At 44.5% G+C, this 27,616-nt stretch overlaps 2 protein-coding genes across 2 annotated transcripts; both read left to right on the plus strand.

Moving 5' to 3' along the window:
• Nucleotides 1–5,135: 5,135 nt before the first annotated feature.
• On the plus strand, nt 5,136–26,629 carry LOC112888918 (elongation factor G, mitochondrial). Its single transcript, XM_025955313.1, has 20 exons — nt 5,136–5,668; nt 7,301–7,522; nt 9,450–9,571; nt 9,656–9,806; nt 10,880–10,951; nt 11,887–11,982; nt 12,235–12,323; nt 12,441–12,507; nt 13,768–13,806; nt 20,196–20,256; nt 20,352–20,461; nt 20,554–20,628; nt 20,702–20,770; nt 21,653–21,774; nt 22,255–22,380; nt 22,468–22,588; nt 22,684–22,784; nt 23,988–24,048; nt 24,638–24,691; nt 26,278–26,629. Exons 1-20 carry the CDS (start codon nt 5,255–5,257, stop codon nt 26,380–26,382), a joined length of 2,277 nt encoding a protein of 758 aa, XP_025811098.1. The 5' UTR covers nt 5,136–5,254; the 3' UTR covers nt 26,383–26,629.
• Nucleotides 13,826–16,172, plus strand: LOC112888919. Its single transcript, XM_025955314.1, has 2 exons — nt 13,826–15,181; nt 15,239–16,172. Coding segments are annotated over exons 1-2 (480 nt in total). The 5' UTR covers nt 13,826–15,180; the 3' UTR covers nt 15,718–16,172.
• Nucleotides 26,630–27,616: the final 987 nt, after the last annotated feature.

The following is a 27,616-nucleotide window of genomic DNA, read 5'->3' on the forward strand; positions in this document are numbered from 1 at the left end:
ACAAGATAATTGTCCGGTGTTCCACGAAGATTTTGAAGAATACTAGGCGTATGTCTCCCAGTCATCTGCCTGTGAAGTTGAAGTCCGCTGCTATTTATCGATGTTTATTTATTCGTTTAAGATTAAGACTGTCGGTCATGTAATAAAGTACTATTATACTCTATTTCGTTAACGCATTGTTTCGGATATTCGCTGGTGACGTCTACTGTATGTGCGGAATTTGATCCTGGCGCACATATGGGATGCATTTAGTTACCTTTTCTAAACCGGGTGTGATAGTGGCCCTGATCCATAAAATGGGAATAAAGGGAAAAAGTTGCATGTGTGACTCTGTGGGTAACCACGTGACGTGTGTTTAGGTTTCCTTGCAAGGTTAAGAAATTCGATTTGAATCGTCCGTTTCTCATGATAATTGAGACTGCTTAATACTTGTGCCACATAGAGTAACAAGAGAAACTATGGCTATGATGAAACTTGTCTGGATGATTAAATGCTTTCCACCATATTTGCTTAGAGATAGATGCTCACTTAGACTGGTTAAATAAACTAAATTATGGCAAGCTAAAATATGAAATTAAGAACTTACTCTTTGTTACTTTTCAGCAAAAAGAAAACCCTAAAACCTTAGAGCCATGCATGCTTAGTAGTCGGTATTTACATACCACTAGTTGGGTAAGTCTTGCTGAGTATTAGTATACTCAGCCTTGCTTGTGGCAATATTTTCAGGTGTGTCTTTTGAAGATATGATAGCTGGTTTAGCCTGGCCGAATACTTTGCAGACTGATTGGTCAGTGGAATGGGATCCGTCCCCGGCCAACATTGACTCTGCCGAGTGATGCCACGTATGGGCTTCGTCATGGTATCCAAATCGACGCTAGATGATCGTGTTTTCTTTCCGCTACTGTTAAACTCTAAATAAAGTTTTATGTTTGAACTTAAAAGTACTCGATTTGGTGAACTCGACTTGTAATAATTGATGTCCGACTTGTGAAGATAAAATCTGTGGAATGTTGTAATCTCTGGACTTGCCTTCGTGCAAGTTATGTGTACGCTTTGTTTCGATCGAAATCTTAAGTGGTCGCATCGGGATTTACCCGACAGACTGTCGGATTACTCTGTTTGAAGTGCATGGTAGCCGGTTCGTCTTTATGGATGATGGTTAGTGCACTTGAGCCGGGTTAATTCGGGCGGTTCTGCCACAATAAAGTCCACTTGCCAGGCCAATCAGGTACTTAGCTTATCGAGTACCGTATTTTCGATAATGTAGTTAGTACGTTCAAACGCTTATCCACCATTACCACATACTGCGGCCTTAGCATTTTCCTCTACTCAGACGGGGCCTTAACCATGAGTATCGTACCACAGCCCCGCCTGTCAACCTTATAGTTGCAGTATGTGGTAAATCATTCAACTCCTATAATTCTCGCGAGTGGCAGGAAACCACTCGACTTTTACCGTACCTATTAGCAGAGCATCTACTCGAACTTCCAAATCTAGTATTCATTACATAGGTTCCTAAAATCATGCAGCTAGGGTTCCAATCAACTTCTATGAACTTAAATGCATAGGTAAAAAGGAACAATAGTTGCATCAATTGAAATACTGGGATCATGCACCGGGGCTTGAATTCTTGGGCAAAACTAGTTGGGGATTCTTCCGAATTTTGGTCCGAGTCTTCAGCGACTTCAGTTAGATTAACTTGAGCTTCACGCTGCTCACTCTCAGACTCGGACACCAGATTGTAACTTTCGTCGGCGAGAGTAGTTGATTCTATATGAATGCACATATATGAGTGGTTTTAAAGGTATAAGATAACAACTATTTTACTGTAAAGTAGTCATTCAACAAAATATAAATTAAGTAGTCGAGCATTTCATTTTCTTTTTCTTGGACGGTCATTTATCGAGTACTTATCTGGATTAATTAACTTTATTAAGTAAGTGAGTGGTTTTGTCATGTCGTATGGCCATTTTTAACAGTAACCATGGGTTAAACAAAACTACTCGTAGAGGTAGTTTCTGGGGTTAAGATTTTTATACAGAGCACGTTACTTAACTATAAACTTACTGTAAAATTTTTAGCCATTTTTAATTTATGATTAGAATTGATTTTGTGATTGCAATTTTGGAGAAATTTTTGAATTGGAGAAGCTGGCCCATGTGTACAGGAGCCGGCAAGCCGATTTTTTTATTCATAAAAAATTACATTAATTCCAGGTGAACAGCCGTCGAGATAAGAAAGCTATGCACATCAGTCCCGGATAGCTAGTCCGGTAACCGGAACTAAAGCTGCTTCCCAACCGTGACTATGGAATGATACTGTACTAGTGAGCCGAGATCATTAAGTGCGGCGTGCAGTGCAGGATCTGCCATGGCTTAGGCATGCCTCAAGGTTGGATCACCACGAGGTGGCCAGCGACGATGAGCAGGAATTGCTCGAGGCCGAAATCGGAGAGCGAGGCGACGTGCCCTCGCTGGAGAGGACTCATGGTCCGGGACTCCTGCTCAACGTGCCTCGGGCCGAGCTGCACGACGTGATGACATAGATGGATGGTTGCAGCCGTTGCCGATCTTACAAGCCATGAGGGGAGGCAAGAGAAAGGGGTCCGTAGCTTCGTCTGAGAGCAAAGGAGGTGATGAGGATGGTGGTACAACCCGTCTGAGGCAGCGCTTCAAGAAGCTCAAGCTGTAAAGGAGGCTTTAGACATGGTGTGTCCTGAAGGTGCTTGTGATAATGGCTACTAAGCTAACGAAAGCTTCACAGAACAGATAACCAAGCTAAGCCTGACAAAAACCGAAGACTAAAGTTTGATCAGTACTGTGTTTTCTGTGCAATAGAGTCCGCTTGCCATACATGTTTGTGAAGAATTCACCCATTCTTTTGTTCCTTTCTGGTAGATGCCGATGCCCTCCTTGTCCGATATGATCTCTTAGCTCTATGCCTGCTGATGATTTTCCAATACTTTATTAGCAGGTAGCACGATCTACCCCATGCCACTGGCCTTCCAAAGCGTCGCCATCCCCTCTGACTTCTCTGTGTGCTTACATGGAGAAGGGTATGCAGCGAGAAAGCACAATAGATTGATGGTTTGGTGCACTTATGTACCATCTCTTCATAGTTGTAGCATTATGTTAATGTGGATTCCAGTTCATACCGTTTGTTCATTTTTCAAATATGGGCATCTGTTCGGCTGTGCCTACTCAATGGTTATTGCATAATGATACATTCTGTTTACTACTTGATATTTCAATTTAAATGATAGCTTCAATGAATACTGGATTGTGAATAGTACATGCAGGTCAGGAGCATCTAGAAGGATAATGTTGATATTTAATTTACTATTACCATTTTTTACTTATAATGTTGAACAATCATTAGTTGTATTTCTTAGAGGAGACTAAGTTTTTAACTACTATGAAGTTTTTTCGCGTTACAACGCACGGGCATATATACTAGTAGTATAGATTATATAACAATTTGGTGTAATTACTTCCAAAACGTGTGAAGTAACGGAGACTATTATAGGTTCATGCTAATCTTCATATATTAAAAAAAGGAAATCTAAATTTAGTGGGATAACTTATTTTTTGTGCGGGGAAGTATATCTACTGCCAAGAATAAGTTCAAACGCAATCATGTTCGGGTTCAGCCGTACTGTGTGCAAGTCTGTGCTCACGCTTTATTATGGTTATGTTTGTTTCAGCTTATGGCCGATTTGTTTCAGCTTATGGCCGATTTTGAAGACTCGAGTTTGAGAAATCTAAAAGTCAGATGACTCTCAAAATACAGAATTGAGAATCCATAATCACCTGGATTCTCGATTATAGAAGTTATCTGACTTTTGCAATTTCCAAAATCGAGCCTTCAAAATCGGCCATAAGCTGAAACAAACAGGGTCTATGTTACATGTGATGTGTCTATCTCGTTTGAGAAATTTCGATATTTGACACTAAATACGCACATCTCACGTGTTTTGGCATCCAATTCGCAAGCCTTTCGAAATATAACCTCCTGCATGCGAATTATTTCGATTTAAGGGATTTCATCCTCTTTTCTCTATTTCTCTGATTTTCCTCCTCTTTTTCGTTTTACAGCCCTCTGAAAAGACCATATTGCCCTCGCCTTATTCTTTACCATTGATTGGATCCAATCGGCTCTGCCCGTCTCTCTCCTGTGCGCCTCTCTCCTCCCTTTGTTCTCTCGCTCGCCCAAGAACAGGCGCTCACCAAGAATAGGAGGCCGGCGCTGCCTCATCACCAAGAACAGGATACTGGCACTGCCGCCGAGAGCTCTCCACTTGCCCCGCCTACCTCCATAGCCGTGGAGCATCCACCATCACCCCAACACGGTACTGAAACCTCAGAGCAATTCAGATCGTGTCAATCAATCGTAGTGCGTGCTGCTAACATGTTCGTTGCGCTGAACCTGAATCCAACAGCGGGAAGTTCAGGGCCATGGTGGCGCAAGTACACGGAGCAGGCAGCGTCACTGACCGATGATAAGCTGGTGTTCCTAAATATGGAGCAGCCGTGTGCAGCTTCACCGGTCTATCGGCAACGTGTCCCTGCACGAGCTGGTCACTGTCAGGTCGTCGTCATCGGTTCCCTTCGCGACTCTTGGGAGCAGCAGCGCCACCGCCGTCCCACCACCACCGGCCGACGGCTGGCGTTCTTGTGGCGAGGTGAGCGCGATGGCGACCCACCAGCCTGCCTACTGCACGGCAACACTAGTAATCTTCTTAATGGCATGAAGTGATACACTTTCGGCTCTGAAACACACTCTAGTGTACCTGCTGTCAGTATTTATACGTGCTGGACACCTACGACATGAGGAGGACGGCGAAAGCGGGGTAGCGGAGGGCTCTCGGCGGCGGCGGCAGCGTACTGTTCTTGACGAGCGCTTGTTCTTGAGCGAGCGAGAGAACGGTGGGAGGAGAGAGACGCATGAGAGCGAGAGAGACGGGCAGAGCCAATTGGATCCAATCGGCGGTAAAGGATAAGGATCCAACTGAGAAAAGAGGATGAACTCTCTTGAATCGAAAGAATTTGCGTGGGAGAAGTTATATTTGGAAAGATTATAATTGGATGTCAAAACGCGACATGTGCATTCAGTGTCAAATATCCTAATTTCGCTATTCTGTGCACGGAGTGACGGACTAGGGTTTTGTGTAACAGAACAAGTCCACCAAAATTCCAAAACCCCCGCGTCGCATCGCGCCGCCGCCAGTGTCGCTACCGCCGAGAAATTCGCGGCGATGGCCATGGCCCGGCGTTCGGCCTCCCATCTCCTCTCCTCCTTCCGCCCTTTCTCCCTCCTCCTCCAGCCGCCCCTCGCTGATGCCCCTTCGCCGGTGGCCGCGGCCGCGGTGGCCTCGGCTCGGCGGGCGCTGTCGTCGGCGTCGGCCCTGCGGGCGCGGGACGAGAAGGACGCGGCGCGGTGGCGGGAGTCGATGGACCGGATGCGGAACATTGGCATCTCCGCGCACATCGACTCCGGGAAGACGACGCTGACAGAGCGGGTCCTCTACTACACCGGCCGGATCCACGAGATCCACGAGGTTCGCGGGCGCGACGGTGTTGGCGCCAAGATGGATTCCATGGACCTCGAGCGCGAAAAGGGGATCACCATCCAGTCCGCTGCCACCTACTGCACCTGGAAGGGGTACCAGGTCCGTTTGTTTTTTTCATCCTCTTTTAATTCTGCTTGATCCATTTCGTTTTGATTATGGACCCCGAATGACCGCGATTTCGTGGTTAGTTGAAGGAGAAGTTGCGAAGGAGGGAGGTTGATGTTGGGTTGATAGCTAGGTTGACTTGTTTAGTTTTCTAACAATAAACGGAAAATGTATGAAGGAGTTTGTAAATTTAAGAAAAATCGTTATTTTATTTATTTATAGAAAAGAAAAGTGGAGGGACAAAGGATTAGAATGTGATTGCAACATGGGAAAAATGGGGAATTGAGGATTGTTAAGGCCACGGACATACTACAGGGGGAAAAAACTGTGGTGGGTAGCGGAGGAATTGGCAAATTACTAGATATGTGTAAGATCTCAGTGGAGCTGCCGTCCACTAGAGAGAACCTAACAATTGTCTTTTTGTGAATTTTTACACAGTAGTTTTGGAGTGGATGCCAATATGCCTTGCACCCCGTTTGGATGTAGATATTGAAGCCCAAAATTCGGAATTGGCATTGGAAGAATCCAATATCTGCTGTTTGGATGAACTAGGAATTGGCATTGGAAACTTACTCCAATACCAAGCGGTATTGGGCACACCACTTCACCTTCTTCCACGATTCCGAACCCTCCCCCTCCATATTGGGCTGAATCGCCCTCTCCCGTGTCTCTTCGTCTCCCTGCCGGCGTCGTGCTGCCTCTCCGCCATCCTTGCGCCGCCTCGCCCCTGCGCTGGCCCGCCGTCCCTGCGCCGTCCCACCCTCCGCCGTGCCTGCGCTATCCCTGCGCTGCCCCACCCCGCGCCGTCCCTGCGCCGCCCCGCCCCTTCATTGGCTCCACGTTGTCCCGCCCCTCCATTGGCGGGCCGCGCGTTGCGCCCCCTCCGCCGGCCCGCCCCCCCCTTTGCTGGTGTGTTGCTCCAATACGGCCGCACTGCGCGTCCCTGCGGGCGCCCCTCTCGGCTCAGCGCCACCGCTTCTGCTCCAATACGGCCGCCGCCACCATCGCCAGCCGCTTGCCGCCCCCGAGGCTGAGGTTGACGACGAGGAGCAGGAGGGTTGGGAGGTGAGAGGAAGAGCAGCGCCTCTTCTCTTCTCCTCATTCTGGCCTTCTCTTTAAATTCCATGATTTTTACATCCAAACAGGAATTGCATTGGACTGCTTCTTAAGATTCCAAAATTCAATATCATGGTCATCCAAACAACAGAATTCGAATTATGCTCATTTCAATACCATGGCCGATTTGGTATTGAATCCACTTCAATGCCATACCCTCCAATATCGACATCCAAACGGAGCCTAAGGTATTGCATGACATATTCATGGCTTTGTTAGCAGGGTAGTGGTTGTTTGCTGTGCACTATTGTACAGGTGTGCTTTTATCCACACTTTTTTCATGGAAAATATTGACTAATTATATTTGGTGAACTGATAAGTAATTACTGATTTTAAGTTGCATTAATGTCTCCGGGCCAGGGCCTGTGGCTTTGGGTCATTCTGACTGGCTGAGGCAGTTCATGAAGAATGATTAGAGTGTTAGATCATCCAAATGAATCTATTTTTTGAACCCACATTACATTGTTCTTGTTATAGGGATTGAAAACTCACTTTATAATGTGGATGCAGGTTAATATTATTGATACTCCAGGTCACGTGGATTTCACCATTGAGGTTGAAAGGGCACTCCGTGTTCTTGATGGTGCTATACTTGTGCTATGTAGTGTTGGTGGTGTACAAAGTCAGTCGATCACTGTTGATCGGCAAATGAGAAGATATGAAATTCCAAGGGTTGCGTTCATTAACAAGTTGGACCGTATGGGAGCTGATCCATGGAAGGTTCTTAACCAGGTGAGCATCAATCTGATTTTACAGATAGTGCTTTAGTTCTGAAAAAAATAATTCCTCTCCCAGTTCATTAAATTCTGCCTTATTCCATGTATTCAATATATTTTAGAATTTTGCACCGAGAAGACAAACTTAAGAAATTGCCATGATAGTATCATATCATTAGCTAAACTATGATGCTATCATTGTAATGGTCTAATGGAGAACATTGTATGATAATGAACATTCCTATGCATCTGAAGAAATCATTCTCAATGCTTTACTAATCAGAAAACAGCATAGCACATAGGCTAGCTCAGAGGCAAAAAATGAAGTATTTGATGACAGATGTATTTTTTTTTCATCCCGTCCAGAGCACTATCATTAGTGTCCAACTAGAGAGACGCTCATTACTATAAATTGGATCAGCTTGATCTCACCCAAATCCTAATGAAGTTGCGTTTCAAAAAAAAAATAAAAATAAAAAGAAATGAGCACTACAACACTTAGTCAAAAAATGTACCAATGAACCCCACACACCTGTGATAGCTTACTTATATAGTATTTTAAGCCTGATGCTGCATAGTTAGTGATCTGATGCTTACCATCTCCAACTTGATCCAGAAGCTTATATCCACTCTATTTCTAGGGAGATGCTCCGCATTACTGAGTATTAGCATTTGCCCTCTCTCCGCATTACTGAATATTAGCATTTGCCCTCTCTTCCATTGAAGATTTATACTTCCCTCTAGTACCACTAGTTTACATTTGCTTCTCTGTCACTGCACTTAACGTGTGCTTATTGAAGTTACAAAAAGATTGCCCTCCTTAGGCCATTCCGTGGTCCTGTAGCCCACTCTCATGAAAGTTGCTCCGAACAACTGCCCTTCACTTGTGTGATCATTTTTAATTAAGAAGTACACTTTTTTTAACATCATCTTAATTGAAAGAATGGATATGGTTGGAACAACTAACTAAAATAACTTTCTTGAATTTTTTTCTGATTTATTTATTTCACATTTCCTACTTGTAGGATATTAGGGGAAAAGTGCATGTAAAGTGCACAAAAATACATAGTCATGCACCAGAAGTATTCATGTTTTAAAATATTGTCACAGATAGCTTCGTTAGAATTACTTTGTATATAAATGTTTTTGGAAAAGAAATATACTCGCGGAGTTCTCCCTGATTTTTTCTTTTTTTTTTTCTTACCACTTCCTTCTTATACTTTTAAAGTCACCCTTCAAATTAGATGATGGATGAGAAATGTTTTTGTGTGGTTTAACAGTTGGTGGTGTAATATGAACTTTTCCTTTTGAAAATCAGCTACCGCATAGTCTTCCTCTCTGAATGTAGACTACATTATTGGTAATTGGTAAATGCAATCCTTTCCCCCTCAAGAAACTATTATTCGAAAGGGAAGATACCATCTCTTATGGAATGACTTCTATCAAAGTTTTTCATTAGTTTTCCCTCAAAAGGAATCTGTTGTCACATGTTTTTATTGACATATGTCATTTTTAGGTGAGCATGCACATTGTTTGTGGGAAAATTTCGAATCAGTATTTATTATTTTCTGAATGATAACTTTTTTACGCTTTATCTTCTATTGTAGATAGCCTTATTAGTATCTTGCAGTTTTGTTACCTAAAGGTAAATAAGCTTCTGTTGTAGATAGCCTTATTAGTATCTTGCAGTTTTGTCACCTAAAGGTAAATAAGGCTTACATTTTGTTGCTATGGTGGCTGTTGGTCGAGACCGCCGGATCATCATCAATGCTATATATTTTCTTTTTCTAGTGTTGTGTTCCATCCTATCCCCATTTGCTTTAACATTTTTTTTGTTACTTTAGTATATTTACTTCTACTGATGTTCTGGTTATGACATCTTGAGGTTATATGTTGGAACCAGTTTCTCCAGCTGATTATTGCTTGCATTCTTCTTTGTAAAGGCACGTTCCAAGCTCCGGCACCACAATGCAGCTGTACAAGTACCCATAGGATTAGAAGAGGAGTTCGAGGGTCTTGTTGATCTTGTAGAAATGAAGGCTTATAAGTTCGGGGGTTCTAGTGGGTGAGTCCTATTCTCTAGAGATCTTCCATAAGGCTATTTGTTTTTTTTGGAATCTTAGATGGCACATCTATTTATAATGTGCAGCCAGAATGTCACTGCATATGATGTCCCATCAAACATGGCAGATTTAGTCACTGAGAAGCGACGTGAACTTATTGAAGTTGTTTCCGAAGTAGACGATCAGCTTGCTGAAGCTTTTCTCAATGATGAGCCAATAACAGCTAATCAGCTTAAGGTTTGTTCAACTTGACCTTAAAAAACATTTTATAGTACCCCCCCCCCTGGCGGGCACACGCACACACACAAAAACATTTTATAGTCTACTATCTCCATTATTGTTATTCTTCTGTTTCTTGATTATCATGCTGCTATATAGTTTACATGGAATTGTTCATATCGAATATATATAAGCAGACAATTCATCTGAAAAACGAGTCTGCCTTTTTGCTACATATTCATAGTTGATCTTGCTATGTTAAAAACATTTTGGTAGTCAGATAGTGGCTCTGCTTTCTTAATTTGTTAGTAGAACATGTAACGAGTAATATGTATGATGGAAGATGATTATTTGAATTTTTTCAGTATTAAGCTAAAAACCAGACTAAATACCTTTTGAATTTCAGACCTGTTATTTATGGCAAGGTGTTTCTCAAATTTGTTAACATAAGCTCATGATCAAAATTGACCTGTAATTTGTACAGCAAAACCAAGAGAGAAATGTAATTATGTATGTATAAATGTTTACAGTAATCGTCTAATTAAATAAATTTTTTTTCCCGTAGATGTAAAAGTGATTGTTAAAAGGATGTGATGTCTTTGGGCCTTATTGGTTGGGGATATAAATCCACACTTTTTGAAGTTTTTGATCCTATGCTATGACAAATGGTTTACACAATTATATGCTCTGTAAGGAAAAAAAGTATGTCCTGCAAATCTGTAGCCCTTGTTTGTTGGTGATATGCATAATGCTTTGAAGTCTTGGGTCCTATCCCATAGAAAATATTTTTTATGCATTTGTATGAGCTGAAAGTGACACATTTAGAATTTGTAATTAAATCTTTATGTTCAAGATATGCTGATGATGTTTTTCTGATTGGTATTTGAGTTCACAACAGGATTTGTTATTTATGACATGATATCTTGCCAACTTATTGGCACATAGGTTTATAGTCAAAATCTACATTTGTTTGCATCTTTCCTATTTCTGACTATACCAGGTTTTATGAAATGCATGATATTGATAAATTGATGACCTGTTAGTTCTTCCAAATTTTTTGTCATGCTGCTCAATGTTATATTCTTGATCAGGCGGCTATTCGAAGAGCAACAGTGGCACGGAAGTTCATACCAGTTTACATGGGAAGTGCATTCAAAAATAAGGTTTGTTGCTGCAATTTTCGTCCAGTCCCTGAAAGTTTTCATTTGTTTTTTGTTTCTTTTGCAAATGGTTTTAAAAGACCCATATCATCTGGGTTGATAATGAAAATGGTTGCTAAAACCTGTGTTCCTAAAGATTTTGAAACAGCTCTAGAATTTATTGTTACTGATTTTGCTTAGCAAATAGCTGAATTGCAAATTTAAAACAGGCAGCAGTGATTGAATGCGCCATGCTGCTTTTGTATTTCAGAACTTTAATGCAAGACATGCAGTATGATATTACTAAAACTTTTGAAGTATAATATTTCTACTAGTGGTAAGTCACACTAAGGCTGTATTGAAATCCCAAATGTAATACAGACTAAATTAAGTCATGTATGCTATTTTCCTAATGCTACAAATACAGGTGTCAATCTTCTCCCAAAAGTAAAGGTAGCAAATTAAAAATTGCAATTATGCACCGATATTTTATTTTTAGAATATACACATTATCTGTATTAACCATATGCAAACAAACCTGTTTTGTAACTTATTATGTGTTGCACTGAAAATATGTTTATGCCATCAACCATCTTTGGATATCTTAGGTCTATAGTGATTGCACTGGATTAAACATCTGCTTTGCTCTGTTTTTCGTCCTCCGAGCACCAATGTAGTAGGAGATAGCCAATTTAGCGCAGACTTATTAATGCTTTAGGACTGTTTAAGTCAAGAACAATCACCCATAACTGTGGGTATTGGCTGATTATCAAACTTTGGTGAAGATAAGAGTTTGAAGTTTTGTAACTGCTCTAGGATGAGAACTTGTATACAAGCAGCTGCGATGCAAATACGCAATGTTGGCAGTTATACTGTTAATTCTAACAGTGAAATGATTTATATAAGATGATCGCTCGGTGTTTTTGAGCTTACACTGTCTACTTTAATTGGTTTTATAGGGTGTTCAACCACTTCTTGATGGTGTGCTGGACTATCTACCATGCCCATTGGAGGTTGACAACTACGCCCTTGATCAAAACAAATCGGAAGAGAAGGTACTAAGGAATTTCAACAATTGTATTACAACAATAGGACAAATCTTTTCGTCGCTCTTTTTAACACTTTCCATCTTGTACCACTCATCCTACTAGTGAAAATGACAAGGAGGTAAATTATGTAATGGTAAGAATGTTGGGAAGCTTGTTTATAACTGTGGAGCATTTCCACTGTAGCCCTCCATTATATTTAGTGACAAATTTCATACTATTATTGTTTGCATTGAGTTACACCTTTTGTCTTGGTCTTAGGTATTATTGGCTGGGACTCCAGCTGAGCCACTTGTGGCATTAGCGTTTAAGCTAGAAGAAGGCCGTTTTGGTCAGCTGACATATCTAAGGTGATTCTTGTTCTTCTAGTTACTGATCTATTGTTTTCTCGCTGATTGTCTCTGTAGTGGAAGACAATTCTATGATATTTTATTCCTAACTACTTTATTCTTACTGTTTCTTTCTAGAATCTATGATGGTGTGATACGGAAGGGTGACTTCATATACAATGTCAATACAGGGAAGAAAATCAAAGTGAGGCTTAATTCCAACTTCCAAGTCCCAGCAAGGCAGTTGAGCCATTGCTTTCTATTATTCTTTGAGCAGGGACCTTTAAAGGCTTTATCAGTTGAATATAGCAACATTTTCCTTGAAGGACCATAAAAAATTATCGGTTGAATATGCTATGAGGAATATAAAAGGGGCTTACTGTAGAGACAAAAGGGAGGCATTTTAAAGTGTTGGCTTTGGAGCCCTTAAAATTCTAATCTATAGACAAATACATGTTATTACAGCAAATAACTGCTATCAGTGGCAGTTGAGTTGAAATGACAGCCATTTCATGGCAGAGCTAGTAGCAATAGTATAGCATATTGATAGTATGCTTCTTGTTTATGTTAGTAAGTAATCCTTGTGTTTGTACTTAATTGGCTTCTAGAAGTATTATAGATCAGCTAGTATATTTCCTTAGTAAGTAAAGCTAGCAGATGTTCTCTTACAGCAAATAGATGTAGCCAATTTTGTTTTTGCTTAGTAGTGTAGAGGTTGGTTTCAAACTGATGGCATATGTACTATAAATAGGAATGCCTATATGCAATGCATGAGTAGTTTAACAGCTCCAAAAAGTCTAGTCTGTGTTCTAGCTCCTTGAGTAGTAGAGCTCCTAGCTCCTCTATTCTATTGCCAACAGTTTAGGCAAATACAATGTTCATTTTATAACTTCCAATTAAAATTCAGTATGAATATATGCGTTCATAATTTTTAGAAGAGTTCTATATTGAATTCAAAGTTGAATATTTCAAGCTATTTTTAATTTGCAGTAAGTAAACATTCATGCATCCAAAATTCATTCTTATTTGTTTGTATTTTATGTTTTATAACATAAAGAAGAAGTACACCCCTATTTGCATTTGATATTTGAGAGTACTAATCTTTTGGTAATCTCTTTTTTTGTATGTGTTTGGTGTTTTGTAGAACACTAAATTCTGTGCAGTTGACATTTTTTTAAAAGTGCTGCGCTCCGTATGACCCTAAAGTGTATGTAGTTATCATTTTTTTGTTGGGTAAAAGTGTGGCATTACCGTGCAACCACTGATTGTGCTAAATAGCATTGATGAAAACAAGCAGTGTATCAGGAAACACATTTGGATGTCTGATTTTTTTGATCATTACACATACACATATGTTTTGTTTTCCCTTAACATTCGGTTGGTGGATGAGGGCATTACTACTATATACTCATAAGAGTGTTCCCTTATCTGAATCCCTCTTGTAATTTTTGTTACATCTTTCTAGGTTCCTCGCTTGGTAAGGATGCACTCCAATGAGATGGAGGTATGTTGCATCAGATTTTTGAACCTTGCTGTTCCATAGTATTTTTTCAATCAGATGAAGATCATGTTTGAAATAATCTTGTCATGGAAGTGTTAGTGTTAACATGCATGTATAGGTGCATGGTTAGTATTGATGCGATAAGTCTTTGTACCGTTGGTCTTTGTGGTCCTTGGCACGGTGGTCTTGTTGCTCCAACTAGGACAACATCTTAGACTAGCTTTTAGGACAGCATCTAGGACAGCATCTTAGACTAGCTTTTAGGACAGCATCTAGGACAGCATCTTAGACTAGCATCTAGGACAGCATCTTAGACTAAGCATCACTAGCTTTTAGATTAGCATCTTAGACTAGCATATTGGCATATGCTTAGCTGCCTCGGCCAGCTATAAATATGTAGCCCCAACCCCTTAGGTTGGCATTGCATTGTGTGAGAAGTAAACCAGAAAATTGCCCCAACTCCTGATGCCATCCTCTCGATGAGAGTAAGAGTTTCGATACTAACAATTGGTATCAGAGCCGTTCTATCCTGTATCTTAAACATCTCGTGCTCATCTCCTTCCCACGCCTCCCTTAGTCCTCAGCCGGGAGCAGGAACACCGGCTGTGCCTGCTCACCCCTCTTCCCCTGCGCAGACGGGCAGCAGCTCGTCTGAGGCAGCCTCCTCCCCATGCAGCAGCCCCCCACTAGCGCGCCATGTCCGAAGGATAGTCTCAGCGCTCGGTCGCCTCGAGCGCGTGGCACCGGCAGGAGGCCGAGCTCGCCGCGGCAGAGCAACACGAGCGAGTGGCGGCAGAAACCGCTGCGATAGCGGTGAGGGCGTCAAGGCTGGCGGCGGAGGAACTGGCAGCAGCAAGGGCGGAAGTGGAAGCAGCAGCGGCGGCGGATGCAGCGCGTGCGGCGCAGTGGAGCTCAAGGCTCTACGCGGCAGTAGCATCAGCAGCTCTGCCTCTGCCGACGATGACACCGACGTGGAACTCAAGCAGGCGAGGGAAGCAGCGGGAGAGCGGGCGGCGCAGTGGGCAGCCGATCACCCCCACGGGCGCGGTGGCGGCAGCCCAGACGGGCTTGGACGAGTCGGCAGCACTTCTAGCAGGGACGCGCGCGGCGGCCGCGCTCCTGGCGGCAGCGGCCGGGTCGACAGAGATCGCGGACCTTACAGGCGGCGCTGCTCTCCCTCCCCGGACCGGCGCCATGGTCACAACAGGATCCAGGTGGTTGTCAGGGACATTGGCCCCGGCGGTGGGTGGCCTACCCTCACCAAGACCAACTATGTCGAGTGGGCCGCGGTGATGAGGGTAAGGCTCCAGGTGCGGCACATGTGGGAGGCAGTTCGGTACTTCGACGTCGACTACGACGAGGATCGACGGGCGCTGGATGCCCCCATTGCCGCAGTCCCGCCCGAGATGCAGTTCTTGCTTTCAAAGAAGCGGACTGCCAAGGAGGCCTGGGACGCCATCGCTGCGGCACGCATTGGTAGCGACCGCGCCCGCGGCCCGCAAGTCCACACTGCATGCACTTCGCAAGGAGTGGGAGAATCTGGCCTTCAAGCCAGGTGAGGATGTTGATGACTTTGCTCTCCGCCTCAACACTCTGCTGCAGAAGATGGTGCAGTACGGCGATGACACCTACGATGAGGAGAGAGCTGTTGAGAAGCTCTTTCGCTGCGTCCCCGAGAAGTACAAGCAGATAGCTCGCTCGATCGAGTCTCTGCTGGACCTCTCCACGATGTCGATCGAGGAGGCAATAGGTCGCCTCAAGGTCGTCGACAGCGATGAGCCGCAGCCTCTCTCGGGGCCTATCACTCGGGAACAGTGGGAGGCCTGCCAGGGTGACGGGAGGAGGGTTCCCCACTCCTCCTCGACAGGCGGCCGCAGGCGTGGCAAGCCGCGCAAGGCGCGCGGAGACGCCTAGGCCGGGGTGCGAGGACTCGCCTGCGCGCACAAGCCGGCACGAGACGACGCTTGCCACAACTGCGGCACGGTTGGCCATTGGGCCAGGGACTGCCGACAGCCACGACGCGGCCAGGCCCACAATGCACAGGTGGAGGAGGAGCCAACTCTGCTCCTGTCACACGCAAGCATTGAGCTACCTCCAGCGGCATCGGCCGCAGCGGCGCTCCTCCACCTTGACGAGCCGAGGGCACACGCCTTTCTCGGCGACGCCTCCAACAACGACAAGACTGACGGGTGGTGCCTCGACACCGGCGCCACCCATCACATGACCGGACGGCAGGAGTTCTTCACCGAGCTTGACTCCAGCGTCCGAGGCTCCGTCAAGTTTGGGGATGCCTCCGGCGTGGAGATAAAGGGGGTCGGCTCTGTCATCTTCACCGCCGAGTTTGGTGAGCACAAGCTGCTCACCGGAGTCTACTACATCCTCGTGTTAAGGAACTCTATCATCAGCTTGGGATAGCTGGATGAGAACGGTTTGCGCGTGGATCAAGACGGAGTACCGAGGATTTGGGATCTCCATCGTCGCCTTCTTGCCAAGGTAACCAGAGGCGCAAATCGACTCTACATCCTTAATGTGCAGGTGGCACAGCCCCTCTGCCTCGCTGCTCGTCGGGACGACGAGGCGTGGCAGTGGCACGAGCGCTTTGGGCACCTTGACTTCGAGGCCCTGAAGCGGCTCAGTGCCAAGGAGATGGTGCGAGGCCTGCCATGTCTCGACCACGTGGAGCAGTTCTGCGACGTCTGCGTGTTGACGAAGCAGAGGCGACTCCCTTTTCCCCAGCAGACGAGCTTCCGAGCCAAGGAGCGGCTCGAGCTCGTGCATGGGGACTTGTGTGGCCCGGTTACACCGGCCACACCGGGAGGACGACGTTACTTCCTGCTGCTCGTCGACGACCTCACCCGCTACATGTTGGTGATGGTCCTCGGCAGCAAGGGAGAAGCTGCGGACGCCATCAGGCGCGCGCAGGCTGCTGCGGAGGCGGAGTGCGGCCACAAGCTGCGCGTACTGCGCACTGACAATGGCAGCGAATTCACGGCGGCTGAATTCGCGTCATACTGCGCTGATGAGGGCATTCAGCGCTACTACTCCGCGCCGTACAACCCGCAGCAGAACGACGTCGTCGAGCGGCGCTACCAGATGGTTGTGGGGATGGCTCGGGCCCTCCTCAAGCAGAGGGGGATGCCGGCTGTCTTCTGGGGAGAGGCGGTGGTGACGGCTGTCTATATCCTCAACCGCTCGCCTATCAAGGCTCTCAACGGCAGGACGCCGTACGAGGCTTGGCATGGGCGCAAGCTGGCGGTCTCCTACCTGCGGGTCTTCGGTTGCCTTGCGTTCGCCAAGTAGCTTGGCCACGTCAGCAAGCTCGACGACAGGAGCACTCCGGGGGTGTTCATCGGCTATGCGGAGGGCTCGAAGGCCTACTGCATTCTTGACCCGGTGACACAGCGTGTGCGCACGGCGCGTGACGTAGTGTTCAACAAAGGGCGAGGATGGGCAGGGGACAAGGTGGCGGAAGACGGTTCGACTCCGACGTACGACGACTTCACTATCGAGTACGTCCACTTCGAGGGAGCTGGGGGAGTAGGCAGGTCCCCCTCACCAAGTGTGCCTACCCCAGTCCCCGAACCTCCACCGATCCCGGCGCTCGCTACTCCGGCAGCGCCACGCTCTCCAGCCACGACTCCGGCTGCGACTAGCTCTTCGCCGACACCACTACCGTCGGCGACCCCACGCACTCCAGCACCACCAGCCACCCCTCCGGGCACTACTACTGCAACACCAGCTCGTGTCGAGCATAGCCCGGTGGAGTTCGCTACTCCGCTCTCTCATGACGAGGAGCGCATCGATGTGTACCACGATGGCGAGCTGTTGAGGTATCGTACGATGGAGAACCTTATCGGCGACCAGCCGGTGTCGGAACTAGTACCTCGCGATCTGGAGGCGCAGTTGCACCTCGCATGCGATGATGGCGAGCCTCGGTCTTTCGCAGAAGCCGAGAGACACGTGGCATGGCGTGCCGCGATGCAGTCGGAGATGGACGCGGTTGAGAAGAACCGCACCTTGGAGCTTGCTGACCTCCCTCCTGGTCACCGCGCGATTACCCTTAAGTGGGTGTTCAAGCTGAAGAGGGATGAAGCCGGCGCCATCGTCAAGCACAAGGCCTGATTGGTGGCACGCGGTTTCGTGCAGCGGGAGGGGATCGACTTTGATGATGCTTTCGCCCCTGTGGCACGGATGCAGTCCGTGCGACTCCTCCTTGCGCTGGCTGCCCAGGAAGGCTAGCGAGTTCACCACATGGACCTCAAGTCGGCGTTTCTTAACGGCGATTTGAAGGAGGAGGTCTACGTGCACCAGCCGGCGGGGTTTGCGATCCCCAACAAGGAAGGCAAAGTGCTACGCCTGCGCAAGGCCCTCTATGGCTTGCGGCAGGCACCGAGGGCGTGGAATGCCAAGTTGGATTCCACGCTTAAAGCGATGGGCTTCGAGCAAAGCTCGCACGAGGCAGCTATCTACCGGCGGGGCAATGGAGGAAACGCCCTGCTAATGGGTGTCTATGTCGATGACTTGGTGATCACTGGTACCAAGGATGCGGAGGTGGCGGCGTTCAAGGAAGAGATGAAGGCCACCTTCCAGATGAGTGACTTGGGACCTCTCTCCTATCTGGAGATCGAGGTGCACTAGGAAGACTCCGGGATCACGCTTCGACAGACCGCCTACGCCAAGCGCGTCGTTGAGCTGGCTGGGCTCACCGACTGCAACCCAGCTCTCACTCCGATGGAGGAGAGGCTGAAGCTGAGCCGCGACAGCACGACGGAGGAGGTGGACGCTACGCAATACCGGCGTCTTGTGGGGAACCTTCGCTACCTCACCCACACACGGCCGGACTTGGCATTCTCCGTCGGCTACATTAGTTGGTTCATGCAGCGACCGACGGCGGAGCACCAGCAGGCTGTGAAGAGAATCATCCGCTACGTTGCGGGGACTCTCGACCATGGTCTCTACTACCCGAGGTGTCCTGGGGAGGCACACTTCGTTGGGTACAGCGACAGCGACCACGCCAGCAACATCGACACCAGTAAGAGCACGAGCGGGACTCTCTTCTTCCTCGGCAAGTACCTCGTTAGCTGGCAGTCCGTCAAGCAGCAGGTGGTGGCTCTATCCAGCTGCGAGGCCGAGTACATAGCGGCCTCCACCGCCTCGACGCAGGCGCTCTGGCTCGCTCGACTGCTTGGTGACCTTCTCGGCAGAGACACTGGAGCAGTGGAGCTCAGGGTGGACAGCAAGTCCGCTCTGGCCCTGGCAAAGAACCCCGTTTTCCATGAACGGAGCAAGCACATCCGGGTGAGGTACCACTTCATCCGAGGCTGCTTGGAGGAAGGGAGCATCAAGGCAAGCTACATCAACACCAAGGACCAGCTTGCGGACCTGCTCACCAAGCCTCTTGGGAGGATCAAGTTCCTTGAGCTCTGTTCCCAGACCGGGATGGTCCAACTTTCCTACAAGACGACGCACAAGACTTAGGGGGAGAATGATGGGATAAGTCTTTGTACCGTTGGTCTTTGTGGTCCTTGGCATGGTGGTCTTGCTGCCCCAACTAGGACAGCATCTTAGACTAGTTTTTAGGACAGCATCTAGGACAACATCTTAGACTAAGCATCACTAGCTTTTAGACTAGCATCTTGGCATATGTTTGGCTGCCTTGGCCAGCTATAAATATGTATCCCCAACCCCTCAGGTTGGCATTGCATTGTGTGAGAAGTAAACCAGAAAATTGCCCCAACTCCTAGTGCCATCCTCTCGATGAGAGTAAGAGTTTCAATACTAACAAGTATATTGCGCTAGTGATTACTTGAAGTTGGCAGAGGAGATGTCAACTTGCTGTGGGTGAGCTGGACATGCTGGGAAGTGAAATTAGCAATTCAGCAGCATCTAGTTTCTAGTGTTAGCTGCTACTATAGATAGTCAACTTAGAGTTTACCACCGATCCAGAATATGCTGTGTATGCATGGAAGCAAAGAGAAGGAACAATACTTCTAGCTGTAAAAGTAGTTTGCTTGGTTAGCAAGTAAGGTAACATGAGCTGCCATGTTACTTAGATATGTATGTGCATGTTGGTTTGTAGCTCCCATTAAAGGACATGTATCCCATCTTCTAAGAAGCTAGCATATATTTGTGTGCTTGGGTGCAAGAATCTACTAGTGTAAGCTAGTGTGATTCATGTAAGCTAGTAGTGTTCGATCAAATGAGTTGTGTAAGCTTGTGGTGTGTAGTTATATGATCAATGCAGTACAATGTTAGCGTTACTAGCTCTTTGTGTTATCTCTCATATACTTGTGTATTCAAGATAGAGAGAGTCAAGGAAGGCACCGAATGATCTTGTTTTATTAACGTATCAATATAGGGGTTAGTGTTTATGTTATTTTCATTCAATATAGGATATTCAAGAAGCACATGCTGGCCAAATTGTTGCTGTTTTTGGTGTTGATTGTGCATCAGGTACGTAGATGGACGATGCAGATGATATTACTTTCTGCAGTTCTGTTTGCTTCATTTGTTCTGCATCTGATTTTCTACTTTTCTTTTGTCAATAGGCGATACATTTACAGATGGAACAGTGAAATATACTATGACTTCAATGAATGTCCCTGAACCTGTGATGTCCTTGGCAGTTTCGCCTATATCTAAAGATTCTGGAGGACAAGTATATCATTTTTTTTAATCAAAAGAATAATATTGCTATATTTAGATTGATGCCTTAGATGTCCTAAATGAAAACACACATTTTACTTTCAGTTTTCAAAAGCTCTTAATCGCTTCCAAAAGGAGGATCCTACTTTCCGTGTGGGTTTGGATCCGGAGAGTGGCCAGGTTTGTCATATAATGCATTTCATTTTCAGTTTGTATTTTTGTGAAGCTTGTAATACATAAAATTTGCTTGTAGACAATTATTTCAGGGATGGGTGAGCTGCATTTGGATATATATGTCGAACGTATTAAGAGAGAGTACAAGGTATGGAAACATTTATTTCATAGGCATACTTTAGGTCCTTGACTATTTGGGTGAAATAGCTTCATATATGGATGGGTGCTTGATAACATTGGTTGAAGCTTGCTACCTGAATCTATATTACTAGTATGCTTGAGAATATCCTTGTTCTTGACAGACAGGCGAACCATTAAGCTAGTTTGTCCATAGCATGGCCATTTTACGCTTGATTTTCCTATTAAATAGGAATTCACTAAACTGGGAAAGTACTTGTATCTAACACATATAACACAACCTAGCTAACTGAGAAAGCTCATTTTTAACTAAGTACCTGTATTTTACCATCACAGACATGAAATATCATTTGTGGAGAGTTTAGGCACATGTATCGTACAGCTACCTTTGTACTTACCCCAAGAAGTAAGGCATAGTAGACAGCTGGGCTTGCCTTCATAGTTTATATATATACCTACGTGCTATTCTACACCCTAGGTAAATTTTGGATGACAGCTGGGCTTGTCTATTGGATTATCTCACAAAACCAGAGGAAGATCTTATGGTGGATCAGCCAAGTTTAGGACCTTTTTGTATACTCATCTTCTGTATTCTGGAGAGTGCAACTGGTTGTTGTAGTCATCTTCAAAGTATGGAGGCTGATTGAAAACTTGATCAAACCATAGAAACTCCACACAAATCCACCTATGATATAACTGGTTGGGGATTTTAGTGTTCACAACTTGGCATTTGTACAGATCTTGGTGCTACTCAGCACTGCATGTTAATAATTCATACAAACTGTTGTCTGCTGGTGTTATTGAGCTTCTGCTGTTATACTTGTATGACTAGAAATTTCTCTGAGTGCGTCACGTTCCTGTAATGAATGTTGGAATTTTGAAACTTACATAGGTGGATGCAAAGGTAGGGAAACCTCGTGTTAACTTCAGGGAAACCATCACTCAGCGCGCTGAATTTGATTACTTGCACAAAAAGCAATCTGGTGGTCAAGGTCAATATGGACGAGTTTGTGGGTGAGTTCATATTACTCAAATCGTTATTGACAGTCTGCTTACATCACTTGCTTTTATCTTCAGTTTGTATACATCAAAATGGTAATGCTTTGTGATTAATATATATGGCCATATGGGGGAGCTCTGGGAAACTCTGACCAATATTTTTCACATAGATCCACTGGGAACATGAAAATCACGTCTGTTGGTTTGTCTTGAAATGCATCGTGATCCCATAACTTTATTGGATGTCATATATTCCCATAGAAAATAGTAGTTGAGGCTAGAGTCGGTGTCGTTTTGCAAAACGCCAAGTATTTGTGACTGGTGGGAGCAATCTATAAGCAAATGCATTCATTGTATATTTCCTTCCCAGTTTATTTTATTTTGTATGAGTGGTATTGTAAGAGTGTTGGAGAATCGCTCAGAGGGCATGCAAATACCTGTTTTGTTGAGTTCTTTTCGTAATGTCATGACAAATTGGCAAGAAACAATATGCAGGTACATTGAACCTCTTCCATCAGGTTCTGATGGTAAATTTGAATTTGACAACATGATTATCGGACAAGCAATTCCTTCAAACTTTATACCAGCAATAGAGAAGGGTTTTAGGGAAGCTTGTAATTCGTGAGTCCATGTCTTCCTTAGCCTTTTTTTAAGCATTTCCTTTTCCTCGCAGAGTGATAACATTTAGGTATATGCTACATACTGTAGGGGTTCATTGATTGGGCATCCTGTTGAAAATATTAGAATTGTACTGACTGATGGGGCTTCACATCAAGTGGATTCCAGTGAACTTGCTTTTAAGCTAGCTGCTATCTATGCTTTTAGACAGGTGAGCCATATCTTGGACATGGACAGCACAGTTTCTAGTGAACTCCTGGGACATGAGTGTCAAGTGTTTTATAATATTTTTTTTTTCCTTTTCAGTGTTACACTGTTGCCAAACCTGTAATATTAGAACCTGTGATGAAGGTCGAACTGAAATTTCCAACCGAGTTCCAGGGAACAGTAACTGGCGACATGAACAAGTGAGTTCTTTATTCCAACAAGCTATGCATCTATGGTAAATCATGGCCAGCACATCATGCATTAGTATTCTTCTTATTCTTAAGAAATGCAGCTATTTCTCTACAGTTTCCTTGGGGGGAATTTGCTTGTTTACCGCTAAACAAATCACACTTCACTAGAGGGTCATTTGCTGTTATGATAACTAGGTGGGTTGGGCCTACTTGCGCTTAGGGATGGATGAAAAGCTCATGACTTGTTAGCTTGCTTGGCTTGCTGGTGGCTCAGCTCAGCTTGTTGTCGTTTGCTAACAAGCTGCCTTGGCAAAATTAACGAGTTGGCTTAGGCTGCTTGCGAGCCAATGAGCTAACGATACACAGCAATCAGCAGGCCATCAGCGCAGCAGCCACACAAGTCCAAGATGGGCCAACAAGGATAAGCCCGTGAATAGCCCAAGATGACCCTGTTGGTCCTCATAGAAAAAAAAGATAGGGATGGCACCTCCACATCTCCAAAGTTCTGAATAGGGATGACAATGTGGCCCCAATTCCAGTTTCCCTGGTGGGTCAGCTTCACATCTCCGGCTCCAATGTTTCAGCCGCCTCGGCCCTCCACATCTCCGGCTCCACCAGTCACCTCACCACCTGGCCTGGTCCTCTGGCCTCGTCCTCCGACACAGGAAGCCGCCACCACACGATGGCAATGTGACCCTGATCCTTGTTTCCCTGGTGGGAATTCTCCTTTGCCATCCATGGCCCATGGAGGACAAGGTGTGCGAGCACAAGCAACCGCCCCAAAGTTCTGAATAAGGAGTAGACATGCCATCCATGGCCCATGGAGGACAAGGTGTGCGAGCACAAGCAACCGCCCCAAAGTTCTGAATAAGGAGTAGACATGCATGGTCGAGAGCATGACTCTTTCATCCTTGTCGATGACACAGGCTACAGCCAAGCATTGTGGTAGACATCCCCTTGTGCGGCTCGCTGCGAGCTAAATGAGCCAGCTCGAGCTGCTCGCTGCGTCGAGCCGAGTCAGCTCGTTATATAAACAGGCTCGAGCCAAGCCAAGCTGGCTTGTTATCCAGCCCTAGTTCCACTTGTCAATGACAATCCTCAGTTGTATTTGGCAGACTGTTACTGCGATTATCTCCAGAATTATTTTTTCTTCTAGTGTTTCATTCTTCAATGCATGCAATGCTGATTATTGTTTTATTCATGTGAAAACAGGAGAAAAGGGATCATAGTTGGAAATGAGCAGGAAGGTGACGACACAATTGTAGTTTGCCATGTATGTGAATGCCTGGTTCCTTCCTGACTTCCAGTTTCATATTTTCTTATTTTTGAAAATCAGTTGTTTTTTCCTTGCTTTTCATGTTATCCTAATCAATAGCTTGGAATAATAGTTTCTTGCAAATTTTTATGATTAATTTCATCATTAGCAAATAATGGTTTTTTACACATAGTCTGTTTGTTGATCCTTATGAAGAAGTTTCTCTGTCCACTATCTTGAAATGTCATGTTTTCATAGAATTGTTGATCAAAGCTTCACCTTGTAGGCCATGTTGATGTATTACGACATGTATTTTGAACTGATAAATGTAAATGTGGTCTTGTACAATTCAAGGAGTTGATTTTCGTTTCGTATAATCTGTTTCAATTGTGTCTGGGATAAGAACTGATAAATGTAAATGTGGTCTTGTACAATTTTGGCCCACAGAGGTGTCCTTTTGAAACCTGTATCATTTTTATCTTAGCCAGGACAGAGTATGACAGCTGGCTTGACTACAGACAGGGAAATACCTTTTGTAATTCATAATGTTGGTGCAGATTCTATGCTGACCACTTTCGCAAACTTATTGTGTCCTGCTCTCTTTCAGGTTCCTCTAAACAATATGTTTGGATATGCAACAGCGATTCGATCAGTGACTCAGGTCAATATTCTTTTTCTCCATATTATACCCGATTTCTATGTTCTCTGTTACAAAATGCAGGTTGTTTTAGTTTTGTCCTAAGTAACATTTCTATGCACTTTGACCAAGTTTATAGAAAAATGCACCCACATCTACAACATCAAATTGGTTCCATTAAGTCCACCATGAGCACCATGAAATATGTCTTGCTAGTTCATTTGTTTGGTATTGTTTTTTTATAAACTTGATCGAAGTTAGAGTAGTTTGACTTAGGACAAAACAAAAAATCTACATTTTGGAACGGAGGGAGTATAATGGTTAACTTATTTTGATATTGTTATTTAGTTGTACAGTGTCTGTTGAACTCAGCACATACATCTAATCTGTCAACTGTGATTTACAAGTTTGCTACTCAAATGGATAACCACATACCTGCTTTTCAGAAAAGTACATAATCTACTGCATTGAAATAGTTAAAATTAAAAAGAGATTATTTCATGAGATATACCACACATGTCCAAAATTTTGAATTAAATTCCTCTGTTCAGTATGTTTCAAGGAGTGATAAAAATGATGGTTAGTACTGATGCATCATGTCAGATGTTTATCTCTTTAGCACTAAAAAACTATCAGAATTTTGTTAGTATCATGAGTGCAAGTTGCAGGACAAAGAACAGACCTGGATCAATTCAATCATGTAGATGTCTGCCAAACTGTCAAGAATGCTGAAAGAGACAAATTAAGTTACAGTATACTGTTCCGCTTCTTTTAGGTGCTTCAATGATGAAGCATGAGTAAAAAGTGCTCCCACATATGACATTCTTATTGGTGACTTTTTTCTTTATCAGTACATAAAAGTCATAAATCTCTTTGAGCACAGCACTCCCCCACAAGCTAGTTTTATGGAGAAGCTGACTCTATGGCTCTACACAATTTTCACCAAGACAACTTTAGCACTTTTAGGATTCTTAGATACAAGAGAAATTTATTGGCTGCAGTTTTTGGCTTGCTCTTGTGGAGCAAAAATTATGGATTATTACACCTGACAAGTGCCGCCATAAGAACATAGTAAGAATTCCATTTAACAAAATGGAAACCATACCTTAGATACAACAAAGTCCTCAAGCAAGTTGCATAGTCCAGAGATAACACCCAACAACAGCCTCTATCACTTGTGAAAAAAGGATACTATCAGGACTTGAATCATCATAACATGCAACTAACGATGGCCAAAACACTATTCTTTTGCTCATGCTATCGACTCAGATCATTAAGGCACCCGATCTCCCATGCAAGCCAAATTGTTTCACTCAATATCACTAAAAATGGCACTAGTTTTGTAGTGTTTGCCTCGAGTGTCATGTCGAGGGCTTGTTTGGATGAGTTATATTTCCATTCAGAATAGCTTGCTGTGAAATGTGCGGTGCTAGGTTTTTTCATGTCCTGAAATTTGCCTGTCATTCCCACCCGTTGTCTAACACATGCCACTTCCATATCCTCAAAGTTGACCTTCCAACCCCTGCACAGTAGCACGACAGTGTTTGTAAATACTGAGAAAAATGGTTGGCTTTCCTATTTAGTTTATATGCTTTTTGCATGTCCTGCAGGGGAAAGGAGAATTTACAATGGAGTATCTAGAGCACAATATTGTCTCGCAAGATGTACAGATGCAATTAGTGAATTCATACAAGGCAGCCAAGGGCACAGAGTGATTCTTCTGGATTACAGAGGAACAAATTTTGTTTACAGTTTATATGTTAACTTGCAATGATTCATACTAAATGGTTTGAAGCAAAAATACGAGTATGCTGCAATAGTCAGCAATCCCTCGGTACAATTACACAAACATGCATTAGCAAATGTCCAAATTTGCTCATATTTCATTTGTAATGATTACCATGTATTGCAGTCTTTTCCGAGTCCGAGGAAGAATCTATTGCTACACACCTTGAGTTGTCATGGTACCATTTATTTTTCACCAATGGTCATGTCCTCCCTCCGTCTAATTACAGATTATTTTGGCTTTTTTAGGTATATAACTTTTGTTATGCATCTAGATATACATTAACTTTTGTTATGCATCTAGATATGCATCTAGATTAGATACATAATAAAACTATATATTTATAAAAATCAAATATCTTATAATTTGGATGGAGGGAGTAGAATATTGTTTTGGTCATGTAGTGGTGTAGTCCTGTGGCCTTATCATTCTCATTTGTTTAGTTTCTTTTCAAAGGATTGCTTTTATATATTATGGTAAACGTGTTAGAGTTCAAATTATGCATTTATTATATTATATGTTATCAAATGGTGAAGAACTAAGAAGTCATGGACTATGTTGATATGGTTGCTGCAGAGATTGCTTCTCGGCTTGTCATTGAAGGTCATAATGTCTAGATTCTGCATATACCGAGTTATCGACCTTGTCTAAAGTCTAGATTCTGCATATACGAGTTATCGACCTTGTCTAAAGTGTAGCCTCGCAAACTGAGCTAGTGGTGAGGCAAGTTGTGGTCGTGCCCGACCAGGGTTCGAACCCTGGTATTGCACCCAAAAAAACCCTACGCTGTGCTCGCTGGCTTGTGGCTGTGGTGCGTTGCTGGCGTAGGCTACGCGCTACCGGATTCAGGATCTTTGTCGAGTGTCTTGGGACACTTGGCAAAGACACGAAAACACTCGGCAAAAGCTTTGCCGAGACACTCAGCAAAGGGCACTCGGTAGCGAATATTCCGGTAAAGACTTGCCGAGTGTCATGGAAGGCACTCGGCAAAGAAAAGTAGCCGTGACGGCGTTTGGGGCCGTGACGGCTCTTTGCCGAGCGCCCTCTGGCTGGCGCTCGGCAAAGACTGGACCTTTGCTGAGTGCCTGTGATGTGGCACTCGGCAAAGGGCCTAGCCTTTGCCGAGCGCCCTCAGCTCGACGTTCGGCAAAGGCTGGCTCTTT

Source organism: Panicum hallii, chromosome 4, assembly GCF_002211085.1.
Source record: "Panicum hallii strain FIL2 chromosome 4, PHallii_v3.1, whole genome shotgun sequence".
NCBI lineage: Eukaryota > Viridiplantae > Streptophyta > Magnoliopsida > Poales > Poaceae > Panicum > Panicum hallii.